Genomic DNA, 23,324 nt, shown 5'->3' with positions numbered 1-23,324 from the left:
GACTGTTTTAACAGTTGTCACAGCTGTTGGAAGAAGGAAAGGCAATTGAAACACTCCAAAAAAGGGGAGGGGAGCGGGGGGGGGGGGGAGAAGCAACTCGCTTAGTAAATTTAAACATGATCTCTGGATGCCAGGCATAGAAAAGCAAATAGATTTGGGAATCCAGATATCTTATTTGCACTGTGTACATTTCCCTTTGTAGTTCTGTGCCATTTCATGAATTTGAACCCTCGACCTCTTCTGCACTCCTCCATTAAAACGGAAGGGTATTGAAATGAAAGGCACAGCTAATGTGCCACAATACATATGATTTTTAAAAGCACACACACACGTCCACTTTTTTGTACTACATGAGATGATAAAATTTGCATATGCTAGGAGCTTAAACTTGTGGTGGGTGAGTGAAATTTCAATTGTGGATATTGGTCAGAAACTGGAAGACAAAAGAGGCTTGAGGACACTGAAAGACTGTACACATAATTCAGCAACATCTACTGTCAGGAACATCCTTGTGTTTGAGAGATACTTTGTGCAACGGGCATTTCTTCCCTCCTTAATATCATTCATTAAATGGTCAGATTTCATAATTGATTTTTTTTACAGAATTCTCTTCTTCTTTTATTGAATAGTTATTTCCTGTCAAATTTCATTGGGATATATGAGCAATGTATGTCATGGAGGAAGTGTAGCTCAATTAAGTGAGGAAGGGGTGAAAACTATAACATTAAGCTCCTTAGGGTCAGGGTTTCCTATGGATTCGAAGTGATAATTGTCCCACATATATCTGTGGGCAAGTGTATATTCCTGCGTGGCGTATGCATGCAGATTAATGCCATAACTATGGAAGTGAAATTAACGCTGGCTCACAAATCCAAATACAAAAAGATGAAAACCAGCTTTCTGACAAAATAAAAATTAATGGATTGCTTTTCATAATTAGTACTTTCATATTCACCCCAATAGGCCTCCTTATACATTCTCCTCCCCAATACCCTTGTATTACTATATTTTCTAACTTTGGATTTATGTTGTTTGTTTGCCTTTTTCAGCAAGTTTTTACAGCTGACAAAGAATGAAAAGAAATAGTGCTGAAATGGCTGTCTGACAGCTTTTTATTTGCTGGGTCTCTCCCCCCCCCCCCTTTAGTGATGGTTGCTCATTTTAATGTGTTTATGGTTCTCTTCTTTTATTTACTGAGCCTGGCGTGTTGCAGCAGTAATTAACCTGTGTTATTAGCAAAGCCCTTGTGAATATCCATTAATTCTTTTGAATGGATAATCATTTTCCCGCATTTATTTTTTCCTTCCTCCCCATTCACCTGACTTGCTGTCCCATTTTGAACCTGCTCCTATCTTAAGATTGTTTAAAAAAAACCCTTCTTTTTAAAAAAAGACATATAAACCAATATTTGGGGGAGATAAATTGTTTTAAAGGCACAAGTAGGTCTGAAGGCAGAAAGATCACAGCAAATATTTTGTTAGGGTCAAGATCAAAAATAGAAGTAAACAGATTATTATCTTTTGGAGCGGATGTTTTTGGATGATGGTGATGGTCCCAGAGATGAACTCTGTGGTGTTCATCTGATTTGAAGTTATGTTGTGTATCACTTTGGGCATTTAAAGAAAGGAAAAACGTATTAACCCCACAGGAAAAAAAATACTCCTGCTTAGACTGCTCAGAAAAGATAAGGTCCGCCTCATTAGCCAAGCCCCACTTTTGCAATTAATTTAAAAATGCGTAGTACTATACATCAAACACAGGAACATCACTTATCTGTGATAATTTCGTAACAATTCCTCTTAATATAGTACCAGAAGACCGTGCTATATTATTCGAATGCTAGGTTGCAAATTTCTTTTCACTGCATATTAACAATATGCTTAAATAGTCTGGCGGATTTCCTAGTATTGAAAATTTCTGATGGACAGTGACCTTTGGCTTTGGTCTAGCTGTAAAAAAACAAATAGAAATGAACAATACCAATATTATTTATTGACCTGCTCCAAAGCATTGCTCCTTTATGAATATTTTTCTTTGGCTCTTCGCAGTCACTAAGCATGCTGGATTTAAGAAATTTGGGCTAAATCAGACCTCTCTGGAAGTTTAAAGTAACTCAGTGTTATTATAGATTGTTTGCATTCTTCTTCATAGCACATTCATTGGGGAACCGAAACAATAAAATGTTGATCTCTACCTAGTGCCTCTCTAGCCTAAGAAAGCTCTCAGGAGGAAATCTTTGATTATACTGGGCTGGTTTGGTTGTTATCTCTTTTACATCCACTGGCCTTGAATTAAATTGTCATTGTCCTAAAGCGCATGAGAGAGAAATGAATTGCACTTCTCAACATGCTCTGACAGTGAAATATTTAGCGTCTCTGTCTGCAATCATACTCATGTGTATATGTTTGATAGTGCTGGAGTGACAACCAGCAGTTTTCCGTAGACTGGTATATCCCTTTTATGTGTCCGTGCTTTGGAGAAAATTTGTCCCTTTTCTCTCTCATTCATTTTACGCTGGTGAAACAAATCACTATTTATTTGCATTGATATAGAAAATGCATATATATATATATATATATATATATATATATATATATATTCAGAGATTACAATTGTTCTATATGCATATGGGTTCATACTTTGTCAGTGTGCACCTGATATGATATGTATTACAATTATATTTCTGTACTTTATACAGAATAACAGTGCAAACATTTCTGAAACTTTTTTTTCTTGGAATGAGAACAGAAGCTTATTAAATAACATTATAGATAGCTTACTGCCTGGATCTTTCCCCTCCTCTTTGCCTTACCATTCTACCCTTCTTCTAAAAAAAAAATCACTGGTACATTCCTTTGGATGGATAATCCAGCTGCCATCATTCTCACATGCATATTTTTGTGCAACAGAAGACACCATAATATGATGCTTTGAACTTATATTTTCATCATTTATAACAGCTAGAATGTTTACATTTTGACTTGTAGAGGTATGACGGCAGGTATAAGTCTTATGATATATGCTCAATTTTATATTTAAAATCTTAGCGTTGAAATAGAAAATTGAAAATAAAATTTAAAGTAAACGTATAATGTTAAATATGCAGCATACATATTTTCTTTGGTCTCCAATTTTAAATATTTTATACTGGACAGTGTTATGCTGAGTATGGTAAAGAATATTTTGCACAAGATTTTGCTCAGGTTTGTCTATTTTAAAATATATATATATAATTCAGGTTATCATTATATAATCAATATATAATTGTTTTGCTCTCCAAAATAATGCGTGTCATTCTTCCACAGTGACGCATGCCTGATATCCAAATCCGTATAAAGGCTGTAATCCCCACCCCATTTTACCCCAAAATATGTATAGTTAAGCTCCATCACTGGGACATCCCAGTGAATAACAGGGCTTAAGATGAGAGAGACTTATTTGCTCAGGTAGTACATGGTAGCTAATGCCATCATTGCAAATTCCTTGCTTTCCAGTTGTGAAATACTTATCCTTCCCTGGCAAAAAAAGGTTTGTGCTAGAAGCAGTCTCATCTCTATATAAAATAATATATAATATTATAATTTAATTTCATGAAACAAATGTTTTGCCTGGAAGTTGTCCCCCCTCCCCTCTTTTCACAACATTCTTGCTATTAATGATTAGTCCCTTAACCAATTAGTTCAAGTGAGTTAATATATGTTTTAACAATTGAAATGTGTGTGTAAATTTAAATTTTTATCCCTAATTGTCATATATGATATTACTTATTCCCCTTTTCCTTGTCTTATACCACAAACTGCAGCAATTGTAACAATGCACGCGCATTGTCTTTCTGTGTTCTCCAACCAAAACAATGCATATGCATGTATTGGAAGAATAGCTCTTCATTGTTCTGTAGTCACTTAGAATGGCAGGTGTTGCTTTTCATTAAAAATAGCATTTTCTTCTCTCACCCCCTCCCTAAAATCTGATCAATACTTATTATTTTGCAAAATTATGTACATTCCTGAAGGCATGTTAAAATGTAAAAGCAGTGAATTTGCATGTCAGCATAGTCTCCTTCATCCCCCACCCCATTTACAGTTTACAAATGTGTGTTTTCCTAGGTAAATGTAAAGTTTGGTTTTAGGAATTGAAATGAGTATAAAAGTCACTATATAAGAAATATACTTAGTGGGATGTAATTTAGATATCGTGGATACAGAAGATGTTGGTACATGGAGAGAAGACACAGAGCTTTTGGAGGAGGTCAGGGAGCAGCTCAATTTGCTAATTTCTTTCCTCACCTACAACCCTTTGTCCCCCCCCCCCCCCAAAAAAAAAAAAAAAGCTACTCAGGAGAGTCCACTGACCCCCTGGAGCTGGTTTGTCAGAGATCAAGGGTGCAGAAATAGTGCAAGGGAATCTGAATCATTCCACACAAGTAGAATTGTCTTCCATTTGTGTCATGGAATCTTTGGATACGAGCTGTGAAAAGAAAGTGTCCTTGCGAATCACAATGGAAGAAAATGATAAAATAAAAAATCTGTGTAGACCTTTCTCAGCATTATCTGTTTGCAAGCTGCTATCTCACTTATTCCTCTGCCTTTTCATGTTGTTTGGAGTGAGACAAAAGTGCACATCTCCTTTTCATCAGTTTGATTGGAACTATGTACCATACGTAATGTGTTTTGGCAGCACTTACCTAGCCAAAGAAAACAAATTAATATTAGCCATGCTGAGGGGCATCAGAAGTATCACAGATGTGTCGATTTAGTTTTGCTCCATCACACGCCCTTTCCTTAAACAACTGGTCAAGCTGTCGCAAGGTCTTGCGTGGGCTACAAAGAGATTTTAATAGGTGTGATCAGAGATTGATGGCTGTGGCTAGTTAGAATGAAAACATGTTGCCAATTTGTGCAGGTTTCTTTTCAGCCCCCATAAAAAAAGAAAAAAGAAAAAAGAGTCAGTTAGAAACTATACAACCGAAATTCAAACTTTATCTCCTTAAAAGCATACAGATGTACAGTCGGTATAATGGCAAAAAGCCACATTAAATGGCTCCCCGCCCCCCCCCCCCCCCCGAGCAATAGTTAAATTCCTTCCCATATAAAGATGCAACTTGATAAGAACATTGTGTGAAGGAAGCGGACATGATGGTTTGCTTTCTGCTTTTTGTTCCTTTCCCTTGGGATTCTGTACCTTCCTTTCCTCACAGTTTGTTGACAGAAATAATATTGGACAATCAAAGATCTGCCGTACTGTAGATGTTTTTTCCCCTCTAAGCATTTTGGAATTGTGGATACAATAGTAAGAAAGATATTAATATTCTACGTAATGTAGCATGATTATTCAGGGCATTTGAACAAATGTACCATATAAGGATAAAGGTGTAAGAAAACATAGCCTGGTGTTTATATCTGTATATAAAATGCTTTTTGTGTTGTTAATTTTTGTGTTTTGTAAATTCTTGGGATTTGCTGTAGGTTTTAGTTTGATCCTTAAGTTAAAGGTTCTTTTTTTGTCTTAAATATTTCCCAGGTGATGTCAGATGAAAAGGGTATTATGGCTGAAATATACACCAGAGGAATTCATTTTGGCAAGCCTGGTCCATGTAGGTTAGTGAACCAACCAATAAATAATTTGCTTTTGTTTATATCATTTCAAGGAAAGACAGGGGGAAGAAAGAAAAGATATTCAGGAGATGACTTCTGACAATATTCCTTTATTTCTGAATGATAGCAAACCTCACTGTGAAGTTAAATGTAATGATTAATCTCAAAATTCTATGTCGAATTCACAACAAAAATATATTGTTTAGCTTAGCAAGTTATATGAACTTGTTTTCCCCAGTTACATATTACGCATTTCTTCTGTTCAATTACTCTGTTAGTGAAGTACTCTCATAGCAATTGTCTACAAAGAAGAGCTAATCATATTCAAAACACAATGAAACATTTGTTTCAAGCTATCATTCTCCAGAAGAGAAGATATGGAAGATAGCCTTCAGATACTTCTAGTATCTGGATACATTCCTAGTATCTGAAGAAAGTCCTGTCTGAAGGTAGTGGATTATTATATTAGGCAATACTATTTGCAGGATGAGGAGAGTCGTATTAGCAATAGCTGAACATCCCCTGCCACCAGTATGTATTAGTATGAGTGACATCTGTCCCATTAATCATGTGGACCAGGGCTTTACAGATGGAGAAGCAACAATCGGCTGAATTACATAGCAGAATACACTTGGCTTAATTCATGCCATTGTTCTTCTACTTATCTAGAGGATGGTTCACTTTGTTCTTGGAGCTGAGGCAGAAGCACATGATGGGCTCAGGTGGGGTTTTTTTTGTTCTATCAGAGGTGTTCAGAAAAAGAAATCAGCAGATAGAGATGGGGAAATGTTCACATACCAATGCTTTACCCCCATGCAGGGCAATTATTGTGTAACCTATTGGCAGGAATAGTCATTGTTTTTATACCCTACTACATGGTGCCCCCAAATGGGAGAAGTGGTTACTTTTGATGCTTAATTAATCATCAAATAAATATACAAATCCAAGCAAGTTGGCAACTAAGAGGATAATAAATGGCAGTACAGGTAGACCCACACATCTCTAATATCTCAGAGAGTCCGTTTACCAGTATTATGTGGGCATGACATCTAGGCAGTTAATTAAGTTCTTATATATTGTCGAAGCCTTTCATGGCCAGAATCACTAGGTTGTTGTAGATTTCTCCGGGCTATATGGCCATGTTCTAGAGGCATTCTCTCCTGACGTTTCTCCTGCATCTGTGGCAAGCATCCTCACTACCTCTGAGGATGCTTGCCACAGATGCAGGCGAAACGTCAGGAGAGAATGCCTCTAGAACATGGCCATATAGCCTGGAAAAAACTACAAGAACCCAGTTCTTATATCTTTGTCATTTTCCTACCATTCCTCATTTCTCTTTAATGCTACTGGTATTTTTTTAAAAAATTCTTCCTGCTTGTAGTTTGAGGATACACACTGCTGGCATTTTGGTGACACTAATGTCCAGCAGCAAACTTGTGGCATGTTGAAATCAGTCAACAGTTCTTCGAAGATACAGCTTATGTTTGATTGTGTGTAAATACAGTTAGTTAGTTGGGTTTATCTGATAGTCTGGCAGAAAGAGAGAGAAGCAGGACAAACTGTTTTCAGTAACTGTGCTGTTCATACACCTGATAAGATTGAGAGTGCTTTCGACTGCTGATATGCTTTGAATAAGAAAAGAATAATCACTTCCACTGGCACCAGCTTATCAGGAGTGGAGCAAAATGCCAACACTTTTACATTAGCAAAAGTAAATGTTTTAGACATGTCATGCCTTTTTTCCATTTAAATTGAATAGTAGGTGCTTGTGAGTATGCCGTAATGAAGGGGAGGACTTATTACCTTGACTAAAGTGCAGGTGAATCTATTGAGAAAGGAGCCCTTGGCAACAATAACAGCTCTTTTGATAAGTGGAATATATCTTCTTTCAAGCGTTCTTCAGAAAATTTCAGCATCTTTATCCTTTTCCATTCTATTAAATGCACGTCCTAATCTTTGTAAGGAGTACTCACTTCATAATCCAACATATTCATTGTTGCCCTTAATATGTGAGATCTGAGATTCATTTGCTATCACTACGATTTAAAGCTAAATCTCCTTATCATTTTGATACCACCGCTTTTAGGCAGCAAAATTATATTCTCGTTTTTCATATTTCTTGAGCTAATAAAAGAGAATTTTATAGACACCTTGGAAAAACAAAATTATTTGTATGCACAAGTTCCAATATGCATTACATATAAAAGGGAAAGGCAGAAAAACCATCAACATGGAGCTCAGATTGCATGGAATTTTGTCGGGTTTTCTGCAAAATGAATAAAATAACCTATGAATATTAAAAGTTCTGGCATTATTAATTCTATAAGTTTGATATTTTGAGACTATTCTAACATCATGGTTTAAAACTATTCTTCTCTTGATGCATGCAGATAACTTTGGTGTATTCAGGTTGATAAATTGTAGTGCAAGCTACCATAGATTGATTTGGGATTTTTATTGATTGGTCTCAGTGAGATCACTGTTACCTACTTAAGTCAATATTATTCGATTAATCAAGGCATCCTTGTTCTGTACCTTTAACCAAGACAGGGACTTTACAAGGAAAATGTTGACAAGCTGATAAACTGCCTCAACTGTTCTAGTTTCTATAGGCTTTTCAAATGAGAAAATATATTTCCTCGGCAAGTTTATTTTCCCCATTGGAGACCTTCGTTTAGAGAAAAGGTCTTCAGTTTAAGTTTTATGAAATTTTAGCTGAAAACAACTAGCTCCATTTGGGTGTAAAATAATTTTAGTACTTACTTGAGGCAAACTATGCTTTAGAACTGTTGCTCGGCGGTTTCATTCTTCTATGAAGATGTCAACTGTAAATATAAAAATGCATCACTGAAAATGTAATGGTGTAAAGATTCAAACTGAAATAAAATTCCATGCCTGAGGAAAACACATAAAGTAGTCCCTAACCCCTCCTGAAGCAGGCATCTTTGGAAGCAGTGCTTGAAGGCAGCAGGACACACCACAATTGTTTTGTCAGCCACTCATAACACAGTCTTGGAATCAACAATATATTACAAACCACAAATACCATATGATCGGTAAGGCACTGTTGTTGGTGAGATGGATAAATATTTAATATTTAACAATAAATATTGGCTATTAAACTATAATGGACATGTTTTGAAATGGCTCACCTTTTACGTATTTTACAGCATGGAAAGTTACAAAGGATTGTGAAATCACTTCACGTTTGCAGGTCCGGATTTTAATCAACAGTCACAATATTGTTAATATATTTATATATGAAAGAGATTGGGGGTATGTCAAACTAATTTGTGCTTTTCAAGAACATTTGTTTTTATAGGGTTTTTGACGGTGTTATATGTGGATTGACGTAAAGTTTGCAAATGCCATTCGCTTCTTTCAATTGGCTCCTGGTAAAACCATGGGACCAAAGACTAGGAATTGGCTTCTTCTGATGCAATGTAATTAGGAAGAGGTTGCACAGACACTGTTTTACTTTCTGTGCAGACTAAAGTGGTAAGGTTTGGATCAGAGATGATGATGCATGCTCATCTGGTCCCCCATTTTGGGACAGTTTCCATATGCGATGCCATGCGAACCCCAGCAGTCATTTGCGAAGTCAATGCTCGACTACTGCAGAAAAATGGGACCATATGGAAGTAAGTGAGATGAAACCAGCCTCAATATTTGTGGAAAGGAACTTTCCACAGTATGTGGATGTACTGCATGCAAAACTCAACCTGGAATTTTCCTGGGGTGGCGGTGGCGGCGGCAGAAAGGCTCCTGTCCAAGTTCCTGTTGATATGGGCAGAAGAAGAATTGGTTTCTAGTGGTAGTCCTTTTCAGTAGATTGGAAAGCATTTCTTATTTCCATTTGCTGTTTTATAAGAATAAAAATTATTTAGAACAATGGTCAGTATGATAAACAGAAAGGGAGATTGAGACCTAAGAATGACATATTTTGTAAAAAAAGACTTATATACTTGTTTCTGATACTACTCATAAATCCTCAGGCTGATTGTGTTGCTTACACTCTATGCTAAGGCATATTATTTATTTATTTTAATAATTTCTATTGCATTTATATTCCTTTCATTACAAAAAAATCTCTATAATCAATATAATTACTTCTTCTCCTTTCCCCAGTTGTGCTACCCCTTGTGCTCCCCATTTCCAGGGTTCTTCTTTTCTTTATGCTCCCACCAGAACCTCATTTCTTCTGGTGGGGGTTGGTTCCCATCTTATTTCCTGCTAAGGCTCATTATTAGTAAATCTTTGTTTTCTTAATTTTTAGATTTATGTCTGTTTGGTCATGCCACTTTTGTATTTGGGTCTTAGGTTCTTGTAAAAACAAAGGAGGTCCTGTAAAGTTTGAAGTTGGAATTTTCTAATTTGCTCTCATTGGCAGTTCTTGATCCAGTGCTCTTTGACAGTTTATATTTCTCATGTCAAAGCATGGAGTCAACAGTCAGTCAGACCTTTTTGAACATATTCAGCAGCATAGGCAGCCATGTAAAATGAGCTTTCAGTGTAGGTGCATACAGTATGCTTGTATGTTTGTCAAGGCGCTTTAGTGTAGTGGGCATTAAAAGCTGAAAAAAACAAACTTGCCTACAAATCCAGAGGTTGAGGAAACTCGAATGGTTAAAATGCAGTCTAATGAAGACTAAAAGTACTAGTTTTAGCTGTTATGCCTTATCAAAAATTTAATTTACAGAACTGCTGTTGAAGTTCTATAGATTTTAATGGAACTCAAAGGAAACTTGATATGATTGAGCAGGTGTTTTGCGGTGGTCGTTAATTTAGACATAGGTTGCAATTGTATACATACTTTCCTGAGACAATGACAGAATGAACATTTCTGAGGAAATATCCATAGAATTGCACGGTTAAATATTCAGTCTTTATTATACTCTTTTCTGGAAATTTTATACTAGTGAATGTTTCTATACATGAAAGTTAGGTAGGCTTTAAGTTCTGTGTGCATATGTTTGGAAATATATAGGAAGAGTGACAGAGAAAGTTGTGTATTCTTATTATCCCATATCAGCATTCTAATTGGCACTGAAAATTATTCTGATTTTATGTGTGGTTTGCGCATTTATAACTATCCATATTTATAAGAGAGTTTGCATTTTCAGTACCATTCTTTGTTATTTATTCAGACCATCGCAAGCAAAACCAATCTAGTTGAGTTGTATAAAAATATCCTTACAAAATTTCATCGCAAATGAGGGAAGTTACTGATTATGTGCTTGACAGGTGACTACTTCCTATTGCAAGTCAGGAAATATTTGTCTTTATAGCATGCAGTGCATTCTTCTGCTGGAGTGGTTTAATTCCTAAGATTCGTACAGAACATATTCCAGAAACATAGGAATAGATTATTTAGATTTTAAGGAAAAATTCCTTTTGATGAAAATCTGTGTAACCTCTGTACATTCTACCTGAATTAGAGGTGTATGACTTTAGATTTAAAAAGCCACACACCCTGGGATCGTCTTTTGTTTTGGGTACAGCAAAGTGGCTTTTGTTGATGGTCTGGGTGGAGTTAGTGGAGATTCACTTAGAGCAGCACAAACCGTAAACCATCAGCAGGCTGCTAGTCAGCAGCAGGTGTGAACAACATAAAACAGGATTAACACTGACCCCAAAGTGTGCACTAAAAACAGTAGCTCTGCCGTGCCTTTTGAGAACTGTCCAGTAGAAACACACACTCACCATACACACCCTGTTTACTAAACACTGTGCAATGGGCTATGTAAATGATGCTGCTCAGCTGCTACAGAGAAGTAGGTAACCTTTCTCATACCCTGCTCTTGTACTGTTCCCTGGCTCATGGCAAAGGGGCATGGATCTGGTTAAATTCTGTATTCTGTTTTTTAATTTCCTAAGATATGTTTCCAGCACTTCAAGAATCAGCACCATGATCATCATTTTATTAATAATTTAGATATTAGAAATAATACCACTACTCTATGTTTAGAGAAATGTTTGTAATTTACGTGACAGTATGTTATCATGCTAAAATGAGAGTTAAATGACTGCAATATCTCAGATATTAAAGGCAGATGGGGTGAGGGTCGTGTTAGAAACTTAGGGAAGGACAAAGAATTGAAATTTAATTATGGCACTAGTATAAAATTAAAGTAAGGCTAAGCAGTGCCAAACTCTCTTCAGAGTTGAAGACACAAACTAGGGAATGGGCAGACATACAAGTACAAAATATTAAGAATTAATTGATTTTAATATAGGTATGTTTAAAACCTAGACCGTTAAAATTTACTTTGGTATCAGTCATATATAAATATGCCTCTTGAAAATACTATTAAAAAAGGAAAAATCTATGAAATTCAATTGAATGAGTACCAATAAGAATATATATGTGTTGTAGATGATCAACTTCCCTTTCTCAATTCCTCTCATTTATCCCCATTTTGCTGCCTCATAGACAAATAAGGGACCCCCCGTTTTTGCTTTTGTTTCTCTAGAATATCAAGGTGACAATTTTTGGATCAGCTTCCTTACTCTTTAGCATCCAATTGGTATTTTTATCTGACCTGAGCAATTTTAGACCCTTGAGTTAATATATATTTAAGAAAAGAGAGTACTTTTCTTTAATAAATATTCTATATAATTTTCTCTTGACACACAGATATGTACATCGATTCAGTTTTCCTATCAAACTTGGTAACTTCACTCACCCTCCTCCACACATTTCATCTGAGCACCTGAATATGTGAATAGATTTTGGAAACAGCTCTGCTATCTTGCCTAGCCGCTTGGTAACAAAACAGCCATGTTTTCAAAATTGCTGGGCACCCTGCAGCTCTCATTGAGAAAAATAGGGGATGCTGAGTTTCAGAGCCTTTGAAATTCTGACCCCAATTGAGTCAGCTATGCACTTGGGTGAATTATGGTATCTAGATTAAATATAGCTAATTTAAGAATACAGATTGTTTCCCACCCAGCAGAAACATCTACTACCTTTAAAGAAAAATCACTGAAGCTTAAGAAATACTGTACACATACTTTCTCTTATTTTTTTCCTTTTGTGCCTGCGTGTATGAGGATAGACGTGCATATATCTATAAACAATAGATAAGTATAGTTCTTTAATGAAGTGACAATACCAATAAGAACATCGACCACAACAATAACATGGAGAGCCCTGATGGGGAAGAAAAGTGATTATATAAACCTATTAAATAATGAAGTAAGTAAATGCTGCAGTTCTAAATTCATTTCCCTGGAAATAAGTCCCATTGAACGTCTATTTTAAGAAAATATGCTACGGATTGGGCAGTGCACGTGTAAGAGCATTTGCAAGCAATTACCTTTGAAATCAACTACATGTTTTCAGGACACATTCTGCCATATTGTGATAACCATAATTTGTCATTTCATTTGCTATTTTGATGTAGAAAACCTGTATATTTAATAGTGTAGCTATTAAGCCAAAGATTCAGAGATATTACACAAGTAAGGAACCCCCCCCCCCCCCCAGCAAATTAAAGTAAACAATTCTTAAATTGGTACATAATTGCATGCAGTTGAGTTTGTTCCCCTAGAAAATTATTACAGGGAAAATTACCATATATGCATACCTGAAAAATCATTATCACACAGGGAATTTTATTGATACATAAAAAGGGAAAGGGAAAGGTTTCTCCTAACATTAAGTCTAGTCGTGTCCGACTCTGGGGAGTGGTGCTCATCTCCATTTTGAAGCCGAAGAGCCGGTCTTGTCTGTAGACATCTCCAAGGTCATGTTGCCAGCATGACTGCATGGAGCACTGCTAGCATCCCACAGAAGTGGTGCCTATTGATCTACTCACATTTGCATGTTTTCGAAGTGCTAGGTTGGCAGAAGCTGGGACTAACTGCCTTGAGTCGCCTTTGGGCCGAGAAAGGCGGTATATAATTATGGTAAATAAATAAATAAATAACAGTGGGAGCTCACCTCATTCCCTGTATTCGAACCACCAACCTTTCAATCAGCAAGTTCAGCAGCTCAGTGGTTTAACCCGCTGCGCCACCAGGGGGCCCTTACTGATACATAGTCTTTAAATAAAGAATGCAAATGTAAGAGAATACGTGAAGTCAACATCTGTGTTTTCTTTGTGCTAAAAATGTGATCAGGGTGGTCTATAGAATCATATTTGTTCTTTTTTTTGGTGATTTAAAATTAAAGTTCATTGAGCTGGTAAGGTAATGTCGATTATATTTAAAATATCTTGCCCACATTTATTATTATTATTATTATTTTGAATTAATTTTTTATTGTGTTATAAGTGATGTTATTTTTTAATTAGACTGGCTTCTAGAATGCTTTATTCTGAGCAATATGTTGAAATATTCTCACAAATCTAATTATTATTTTATAAAAACAGTTTAAAGGAGATTATTGTGCTTATAAATTGAACCACTCTTCCATTCCTGGCTACATATAGGTAGTTAGGTACTTTAATTTGAATGAAAAAATTGAACCAAAGTGTATTAGAATATAAATTGTACATGTGTGTCTGTGTATCTGCATTTGTAAATTTGGTTTATTTGGATTTTTAGCCAATGTGGTAACAGGTTTAGGTTGCAATCCTCCAATATTTTCCCAGGAATAAATGCACAGAACCCAGACCATTTCTACACCATTCATTTAGGTCAGGAAAGGCCCGGATCAGCTTTGTGGTGGCAAAACACCAGGGGATAGTTTAAATTCTGAACTAGAATGTGAGGTATTCCCCAACTTTGGGCCCATCACAACAGTTGGAACAGAACAGGTCAAAACTACTCCCACTGCCACCCCATTTTTCCTGAGATCAGGTGGCTCATGGACATGGGATGACATTTACCATCCCCTCCCATCCTGTATATCATGGTGATATCTAGCTGCGATATGGGTCCTGCTTGTTGGCCATCACCTGTAGTGATGTTGACTGGAGTGATGGGGCAATCAGGGAAGGAAGCAGGAAGATGAGGGGGTCTTTGGTGCTGCTGGGCACTCAGGACTACTTCCTGCCTTTGCAGCAACTGATTGGCCCCATTTTAGTGGGATAGTGGAGATCTGCCCCTAGTCAAGCTTACTTTACAGGACCGCAAATTTCCTAAGATATATAGAAGAAGTATTGGCGCTGACATTTGATCATTTTTAGGTATTTACAAAAATAAAATAATTCAGTTTTTCACTCTGAAGCTTTCATTATCTCACCTGTAGAGGAAAAAGTTTCCACAGTAGATAGCAAATAGTTAATTCAACAACTGGTAATGTATGTTTACTATATCAAAAATTCAGCAACCCCTTACAACAGTACTTCAAAGTGCACACCTTATTTTGCTGATTTTTATTTGTGACTGTAATCCTGCTGTAGGTCAAATCTTGCTCTTGACAATCATTTTAATTCATATTGCTTTAGAAACATGGAAAAAGTGGCAATCTGAGACTACTTTGGATCTTTATATAGTACCTGTGATTTATCTCATTTAAAGCAGATAGTAATTGGAAGTGAACGAAGCTCTTTCCAGTCTAAATGTTTGAATGATACAGAAGTCTAACCGACTTGTCTGTAAAATATAATATTTTAGGACTGATTTTTAGTTTTAAACTGGAGACAAAACTTGCCTCTATCATATACTCTGTAAGAGAACCTAATCTTCTTTTGTGTAATACACGCATGCTGAATGTCCATTTCCAGGACAAACTTCATGTTGCATTGTGAAGTTTGAATGACCAAATAAATATATTATTTTATTCTTTTTGTGCATTCATGGTCCCCAAAAAGTCACTGGTACTTGTTACTATCACTGGCGGCCTCCTACAGAGCTGATAAAAGATTTCCTGACTCTTTCAGTGGTTCCAGTATTACTACTGTAGTATTATTGGCAGGCAGTCTTTGAAAGGTTCAGAGCCTTGACCAGCACTCATAAGCGTATAAAAGTTTGCATGCTTATCTGAAGCTTATCCAAACTGCTTAACCTCTCTGGCCTCAAAGTCAGTCTGGAAATCCTATGAGAGCAGCCTGTCTCTCGCGAGATTTTAAATAGAACCTTGTTTGTGCCAGGTCAAAAATACACCAAGAATTTGTAATAGGATTTATTTCAGTGATTTTCTTTCTCTCTCTCTTCCCTCAGCTTCACAATTGCTTATTTAAAAAGTGCACTGAGTTTGAGTTTACTCTTCCTTAAAGTCCTGTTGGCAATTCATTTAAGCCTTAATAGAGTAAACCCTCTCACGCTTTAGTTCAGGTACTGCAGTTTCTACTGCAATGTAAAAACATTTTCTGACCAAAAACACTTAACATTGCTTAGCCTGGTGATAGCCTTCCTTTAGCCTGGTGATAATCTTGCTCATCAAGTAGTAGCTGCAGCAGTAGTAAAATTGTAATAATAATACTGATGTCTCAACTTTAGAAGACAAAAGAAAATGAGAGAAGGTTCTGTCTCATTATAATTGAATGAAAACTAAAATTGCCTATGAGTAAAGCTTCATGAACTCAGTGGAGCTTACTTTTCTCCATTTTCTCATGAGTAGATATGAGATTATTGTTAGGAGTTTCAGTAAAGGAGGCCTTAAAAATGTATGAAGGTCTTTGACATCTGGATGGTTGGAATGAAGATGCATTTTAATGATAGAAAGTGCATTTTTCATGGAAGGGACAAAGATAGCACTCTTTTTGTGAGGGGAACACTGCAGGGACAAGCACAGATAGAGGAAATAGTGTAAACCAGGGTTTGGAAATTGTAACTTATCAGCCGAAGGCAGCCTGTGATCCTGTGACCATTCTCCCCCACAACTCCCTCTGCATTTTCAAAATGCAGCTGTGTGACCCCTGCACAACTCTTAAGACCCCCACTTCAATAGAAAAGATGAAAATTAGGCAGAACACAATGGCACTTCCAAATAGATTGAGGGCCCTTCTAGACAGACCCCCAAATACAGGGCTTGTTGAGCTTTTACCTGAGGCATCCAAACGACGCCTCAGGTAAAAGCAAATTAATTCAGGACAAAGCAGGAAAAACCTGTTTTGTCCCAAATTAATTAGATATCCCATGAGATCTGGGCCTTCCCAGATCTCATGGGATTGGGTCTGTGGGGACTGACTGCCTGTGGGGACTGACTACTAGGTAATCTTTGGACTACCCAGGAGTCAGTCCACACAGTCATCTCACGTCTTCAGCTTCCAAAAGCCCAGAGGAGCAAGATGGCACCCAACTCTCCCCCGAACTCCCCTCCCCAAAAAAAACCCTTGAAAGAAGAAACACCTTACCTGGCCGGCATTGAGGTACTACTGGAGTCTTCCTTGTATGTAGAAATGACACATTAGGAGGTGGAGGGATGGAAAGGGGCAGTAACTTAATGGTGGCCGGGTAAGTTATTTCTTCTTTTAAGGGCTTCTTGGGGGGGTTCTGGACATATGGGTGCCCTCTAGACACCCCCCCCCGGGAAAGTCTGGGTTTTGGGGGGAGGTGTGGAGACAAAAACTATGCTTAAGTGGGTTTTTAAAACCTGCTTCATCATGGGTTTTCCCCCCTGTTTGGGAGTGCTCTGACTGTACTGCTAAAAAGTTTTTAAAATGGCTCCTATACTTCTCCCATTTTTCTCTATGAGGGTCAGTTCCAATACATAGAAATGTGGTCCTATTATTTATTTTCCATTATATGAAGAAATAATTTGTATCTATTTTTTTCTTTTATTGGTTCTACTTGATTTTAAGTTTCCAAATTTCTGCTATAATAACTTTTTCTTTAATAACCTAAAATGGTTATTAAAGTGGGGATGTAAAGGCTGCACGTACCAAACAATGTTGCTCTAGAACAGTTCTTGAACTGATCAGTAGACACCACAGATTGCAGAATGGTTTGCAAAATGGAGAAATGTATTTCAGAATTGGAAACCATGGTACAAATTGTTTTTTGTGCTTCCTTTGCAAAGCTTGTTTGTCTTTTCTGTAAAGGTCTCTTATTTATTTCCTTATTCTATGAGACCTATGTTTCTGAATTGTAAGCCTTTAAAAGTATATGAGGTGGGTGGGAATCTCTTTGAGAAGATTGGTTGGGGGGGGGGGAGGAGAATTGTTTGGTTAGAAAATGCCAATGAGCAGCTGGCCATTTATTTAACTGACTCCCGTGGTTTTGTACATAGATTCTCTCTCCTCCCCTTCCCCCTTTCTTGCATACCACTTTCTGCTACACTGATGATAATGTACCTGGAAGGAAAAAGCAGTGCAAGCCAAGGCAGCCAGCGTCAGACAGGGCGGTCTGCCATCTGTCCCACCTGCTGCATTCATGTGTCCATCTGGTTCCTGCAATTGCTCATTGCAAGCTTCAACAGAAGAATGTTCAGCCTGAAAAGGAGGCAGTGTGAATTATTTAGGTACCTCTAGTGTAAATAAAGAAAGAGAAATCGAAGGCGGGGGCTGCAAGAGGAGGGCTAAGGGAGGCAGTGAGCCTCTTTCACTCCTGGGTGCTTTGGAATGCGTTAATGCATGAGAGCATTTGATTTGCATATAGATTTAGATGTATAGATGATTGTGAAGATTACAAGCCAATGAGTTTTATCTCGATTTAGATATATAGTCTATTTTCAGGAGAAGAATCTTTGGGGACTTTTAGCTTTAAGCGTGGCTGATGAAATCTAATGCTTAGAGGCATTAATTTAGCAGAAATAAAATATTTCCCTTTGAAAGAGCTTTGGATGCCCTTTGTTAACCAAGAGTTTATAAGTACTGAAGCTTTAGACAGTATATACCATTTTTAGACAGTCATGACTACATTCGTTGTATTTCATTACATTATCCAGCACAAGAAAAATGTTTTTATTTCCACCTTTGCCTCACCATGGTTGTCGAACCCACAAATATCAGCAGTGTGGGTCTTCTTAGTAACATTTGTTTAGAGGGAGTTTGGCTTTGCCTCCTTCTGAGGCTGAGAGTGTGTGACATGCCCACAGTCAACCAGTAGGTTTCCATTCTGAACCTGGTTTCCAGAATCATAGTCCAACATTCAAATAACTATGCTTGCTGGATCTTCACCAGTGCACACATTGAGTGTACCTATTTTATGTTTTGAAGTTAGACTGTACTCTAGGGGTTTTTTTTGTTTAAGAGGTCAGTTTGCTCTACTTGTTAAGCAGGCAAAAAAAATTGAAGCACACTTATTTATTCAAGTCTAATGCACCATTGAATCTAGTGTGCACTTCAGTTCAAAACATTGGATTTTCTGGCTAATGTAACGTACAGTGGCAAAAAGTTCACTCTTTGTAATTTGGCCAAAAGTGTGCATTACAGTGGCTGCATGCCTTCAATTCCTTCTTTAAAAAGAAAACTATTAGAAAGTCAATTTCAACATTCTATTTTACCAGATTTATTTGAAGTTGTCACATGTTAATTTTTAGTGTTGTGCTTTGTCTCAAGATTTAAAGAGAGGCAGGTATTACTACTACTACTACTACTACTACTCCTACTACTACTACAGAGAGAGGACATCCCTCCTTTTACACCAGCTCCACTGGCTGCCAGTCTGCTACCGAGCACAATTCAAAGTGTTGGCTTTAGCCTATAAAGCCCTAAATAGTTCCAGTCTGACTTACCTGTCCAAACATATCTCCCCCATGAACCACCTCGGAGATTAAGATCATCAGGGGAGGCCTGGATCTTGGTGGGAATAAGAGACAGGGCCTTTTCAGTGGTGGCCCCTTGGCTGTGGAATTCCCTCCCCAGGGTGTTAGGGGGTCATTGTTTTAAGTTTCAGATTTGTGGAAGAAAGAGATTTAAAACTTTATTGTATGAAACTCCTATTCCACAACAGTCATGCTATCATAGATAGCAAATGGATATTAGAATGTGCATCTTCAATATCGCAGCTCTCTTCATTCACACAATTTTGTGAATTCGACAACCTGCAATCCCACAATTGTACTCCCACATACTCTTGTAACCACAGCTTCTTGTACTTCTACTGTTTCATTTTTTTATTTTAGAGCATTTTCACCTAAGAAAATCAAAAAAGTAAACATAACTGTAAAATAGATAATAAACAGAAAGCAGTTTGGGAATAAGGGGAAAGGGGAAGAGTGGGAGAGGAGAATATTGCCCTTGACATCACTTTGCTGTCAGCATACCAACACAAAAGCAGAAGGGACCCATTGCACAAGGTAGGTGATGGGAACGTTATAGAATTGTGAGTTTTTAATGATTTTACCTATCTAGTGAGGTGCATATTTATCACAGAGAGGAGACAGACTGACAGTGGGATGTGCATAGCATCATGCAATAGTCATCCAAAAATGATAATCCAGCTTCAATGCTTTGCAAGAAAGGCCTTAGAATCTTGATATCCAACTGCCTAATTACTGCATATGTGAGTGAAATTCAGCTGTAGTTTTTGAAACAATTTGAATGGATTGGATTCTTTAAGGCAGTGCTTTCCAAGCAGTTCATGTTGGTGACACACTTTTTAGATGTACATAATTTCGCGACACAGTAATTCAGTTTTGCTAGCAGACTGGAGATTTTTTTTTTTTGTCGTGTCAGGAGCATCCTGTTGTGAGAGAATTGGCTGTTTGCAAGGACGTTGCCCAGGGGACGCCCGGATGATTTTGATGTTTTTTATCATCCTTGTGGGAGGCTTCTCTCATGTCCCCGCATGAGAAACAGGAGCTGATAGAGGGAGCTCATCCGCCTTTCCCCGGATTTGAACCTGCGACCTATCGGTCTTCAGTCCTGCCGGCACAGGGCTTTAACCCACTGCGTCACCGGGGCTCCAATTGGAGATTGAACCAATCCTTTCTAAGAGATATGGACACATATAAATTGTAAAAGCAACATGTATGGGGACACAACATATCTTATGAAAGCCTTCCATTTATATTTTTAAAAGCATATGATTTGCAAGATAATAACATTTCCACAATTTTTGTAATTTCTTGTTAATTTGTGAAAGAGCTACGCATAGTTTGGAAAGTTCTGCTTTAAGGTTAGTCTATGCCAGAGCTAATAAGTTCAAGTATTGTTCAAAAATTTTAAAATACATATTTTAGCTCAATTAGACAACAGCTACTATTACAACAACATGATGTACTTGTAATACAATAATAGATCATTCTATTGATGTCAGGAAGACACTAATAATCCACTTGCATTGTTTCAAGTAAGATTGTATCAGTTCTGTGCTTGGCACATTAAAACAGCTTAAAAAATAAAACATTGTCAACTAACAGTGTTTTCATATGATAAAGATAAAACTTGGTACTATTATTTCTATAGTCTCATCTGATGCTACACAACAACTTTCATTTTAATGTACCATTGTATGGTTGTTAGTTAAACAAACAAACAGGATAACTACCGTGTCAGGCAGTGTCAGTACTCTAAGGTACCACTGGTGTCACTATAGCACCCTAGAAATCGCCTTAAAATTAATATGTGGCACAGAAAGGCATATGAATGGTATAGATGGGCACATTGTAGATAAACCCAAACACTTTTTCGAAAGGCACCGAAAGTTTACAAGTGAATTCATATATAACCAAGGGGCTTTTAAAAAGAATTTTGCTCATGGAGCAATGTTTATGTATAGTGACCCGCGAGAAAGCAAATGTGACACGATCCAAATGTGGACAATTTTGGAATATTTTGGAATTTCACGTAAGGGATGCTCAACCTGTGTCACCAAAAAAGAGAAATTTACAATCTCAAATTGGACTCAAGGAGACAAGGATGGGAGGAGCGTGATTCATTTTTTAATTTATTAATTTGCTTCATTTATGCCCTGCTCAAGGTGGCTTACAACTCCGGCAAGATTCAGTGTTAAACATAGTCATAAAACCTCTTCATATAGAGATGAAGTATGAGCAAATGCATTCAACACATACTAGTACTTTTTGAAACTGGTGATAAAATGCAGAAATTAGGGTGTATGGATTTTTTGAAAGTGAACTGTTAAACCTAACTAAAAATGAATTAGTAGCCAGCTGTAAACCTAACCTGGAAATTAATTGATGGCCATTTATTTCCTCCAAAAATTACATATTCTATTGCAGAAGTAAAACATCTGGTCCCCTCCATATGTTTTGAACTAAAACTCTCAAAATCTCTGACTTTTTGCTGATTGCGTTTTGCAGCTGCAGGGGGCTCAACAAATAAGACAATGATATAATGTGTGTAAGAACTACAATTATATATATTTTTTACTTTATTTTCCTCTAACAATTTATTAGCTAAATGCAGTCATTTAGAATTGTATTAAAAGCTAGCTTTTAATGTTGAGGCCTGATAGCATTCATGGACCATTCATGACATTATTTATTAATTATATGGGTAGATAGATCAGAGCTGCAACAATACTATTGCACAGCATGAGCCATTATCTTTGTTCCTCCCTAGGTTATAAAGAGTGTGTATTACTCTTTCAACCCAAGTTTTAGTATTCGGAGAAAAAAAGGAGGAGACCATTGGTTGGGATAGGGGATATAATAAAGAAGTCTGTTCGGATATCTGGTATGGATTTTATTTTGCAAAATTCCTTTAGATGTTTTTTTTAAGAAGCTTGTTATAGTTGGCTTCATGTAAAAGAACATGTCCTGAGACACAAGTCTTACATGTATGCTGTTGCAAAGAAAGTATTCTTCAATCTCCTTTTAATCGCTGTTTGTCATTTGAGTTTTATTAATTTGTTTTCATGTTTCATGCGACCGTACCTTGCTAAGGCTGATCTGGCTGGGGTGGTCCATGCCTTGGTCACCTCTAGATTGGACTACTGTAATGCGCCCTACGTGGGGCTGCCCTTGAAAATGGCTCGGAAATTTCAACTGGTCCAACGAGCGGCAGCCAGGATGTTAACTGGTGCTCCTTACAGAGAGGTCAACCCTCCTGTTCAAGGAGCTCCATTGGCTGCTGTTTATTTTCCGAACCCAATTCAAGGTGCAGGTGCTTACCTACAAAGCCCTAAACGGTTTGGGACCAGCCTACCTGCGTGACCGCATCTCCATTTATGAACCCACGTGTTCTCTTCGCTCATCCGGAGAGACCCTGCTCGCAGGTGCATTTGGTGGGGATGCAGGACAGGGCCTTTTTTGTGGTAGCCCCCCGACTTTGGAACAACCTCCCCAAAGACATTATACAAGCCCCTACGTTGGCAGTCTTTAGGAAGAGCTTGAAGACCTGGCTGTTCCGATGTGCCTTTCCAGAATAGGAAAACTCCAGCAATATGTCCCAGAAGCACTTTATTAGAGTTTTAAGATTGCCTGCACACTGCACTTACCCTAAATTCTGACATACCACCTGTCACACCCAGCACTTTTTAATATGTACCCATCACATTTGGCCCGGCCCTAGTTTTATTGTGTTATGGTATATTGTTTTTTGTTGTTTTGTTATTGCTTTAATGTTTTGATTTGCTTTAAGTTGTTATGCTGTTGTTTTATTGAGGCCTTGGCCTTTGTAAGCCGCATCGAGTCCTTCGGGAGATGCTAGCAGGTACAAATAATAATAATAATAATAATAATAATAATAATAATAATAATTTGTCATTTTAATTATCTGCATTTAATTTATTATGTATTTGTATTTTCACTGTGTATTGTAGGGCATTGAATGGCTGCCATTTATGTTGTGAGTGCCCCAAGTCGCTATGGGGAGATGGGATGGGGTATAAATAAAGTTGACTTGACTGGAATAAAATGCATCACTTTGCTCATCAGAGTTTACATATTCCAAGATTAGTACAGTTCTCAGAAGAAAGTTTTCTGCTAGT

The 23,324-nt window shown here is 37.3% G+C and overlaps 1 protein-coding gene across 10 annotated transcripts in view; it reads left to right on the top strand.

Annotated features, from left to right (window-relative positions):
• Window positions 1-23,324, top strand: part of ESRRG (estrogen related receptor gamma) — a 501,516-nt gene that overhangs the window by 306,267 nt on the left and 171,925 nt on the right. For 3 of the 10 annotated variants that reach the window (XM_060754260.2, XM_060754258.2, XM_060754259.2), the window contains one exon: window positions 5,521-5,597. The exons of 5 other annotated variants lie outside the window; for them this stretch is intronic. In XM_060754260.2, the coding sequence (XP_060610243.1) occupies window positions 5,524-5,597 (74 nt within the window). In that variant the 5' untranslated portion in view covers window positions 5,521-5,523. Of the gene's footprint in view, window positions 1-5,520; window positions 5,598-6,293; window positions 6,317-23,324 lie in introns of those variants that run through there. 2 more of the 10 variants (XM_060754265.2, XM_060754262.2) reach the window with 2 other exon arrangements.

The sequence above is a fragment of the Anolis sagrei genome, chromosome 1 (assembly GCF_037176765.1).
Source record: "Anolis sagrei isolate rAnoSag1 chromosome 1, rAnoSag1.mat, whole genome shotgun sequence".
In the NCBI taxonomy this organism is placed as follows: domain Eukaryota; kingdom Metazoa; phylum Chordata; class Lepidosauria; order Squamata; family Dactyloidae; genus Anolis; species Anolis sagrei.
This window is presented reverse-complemented; position numbering and strand designations above follow the sequence as displayed.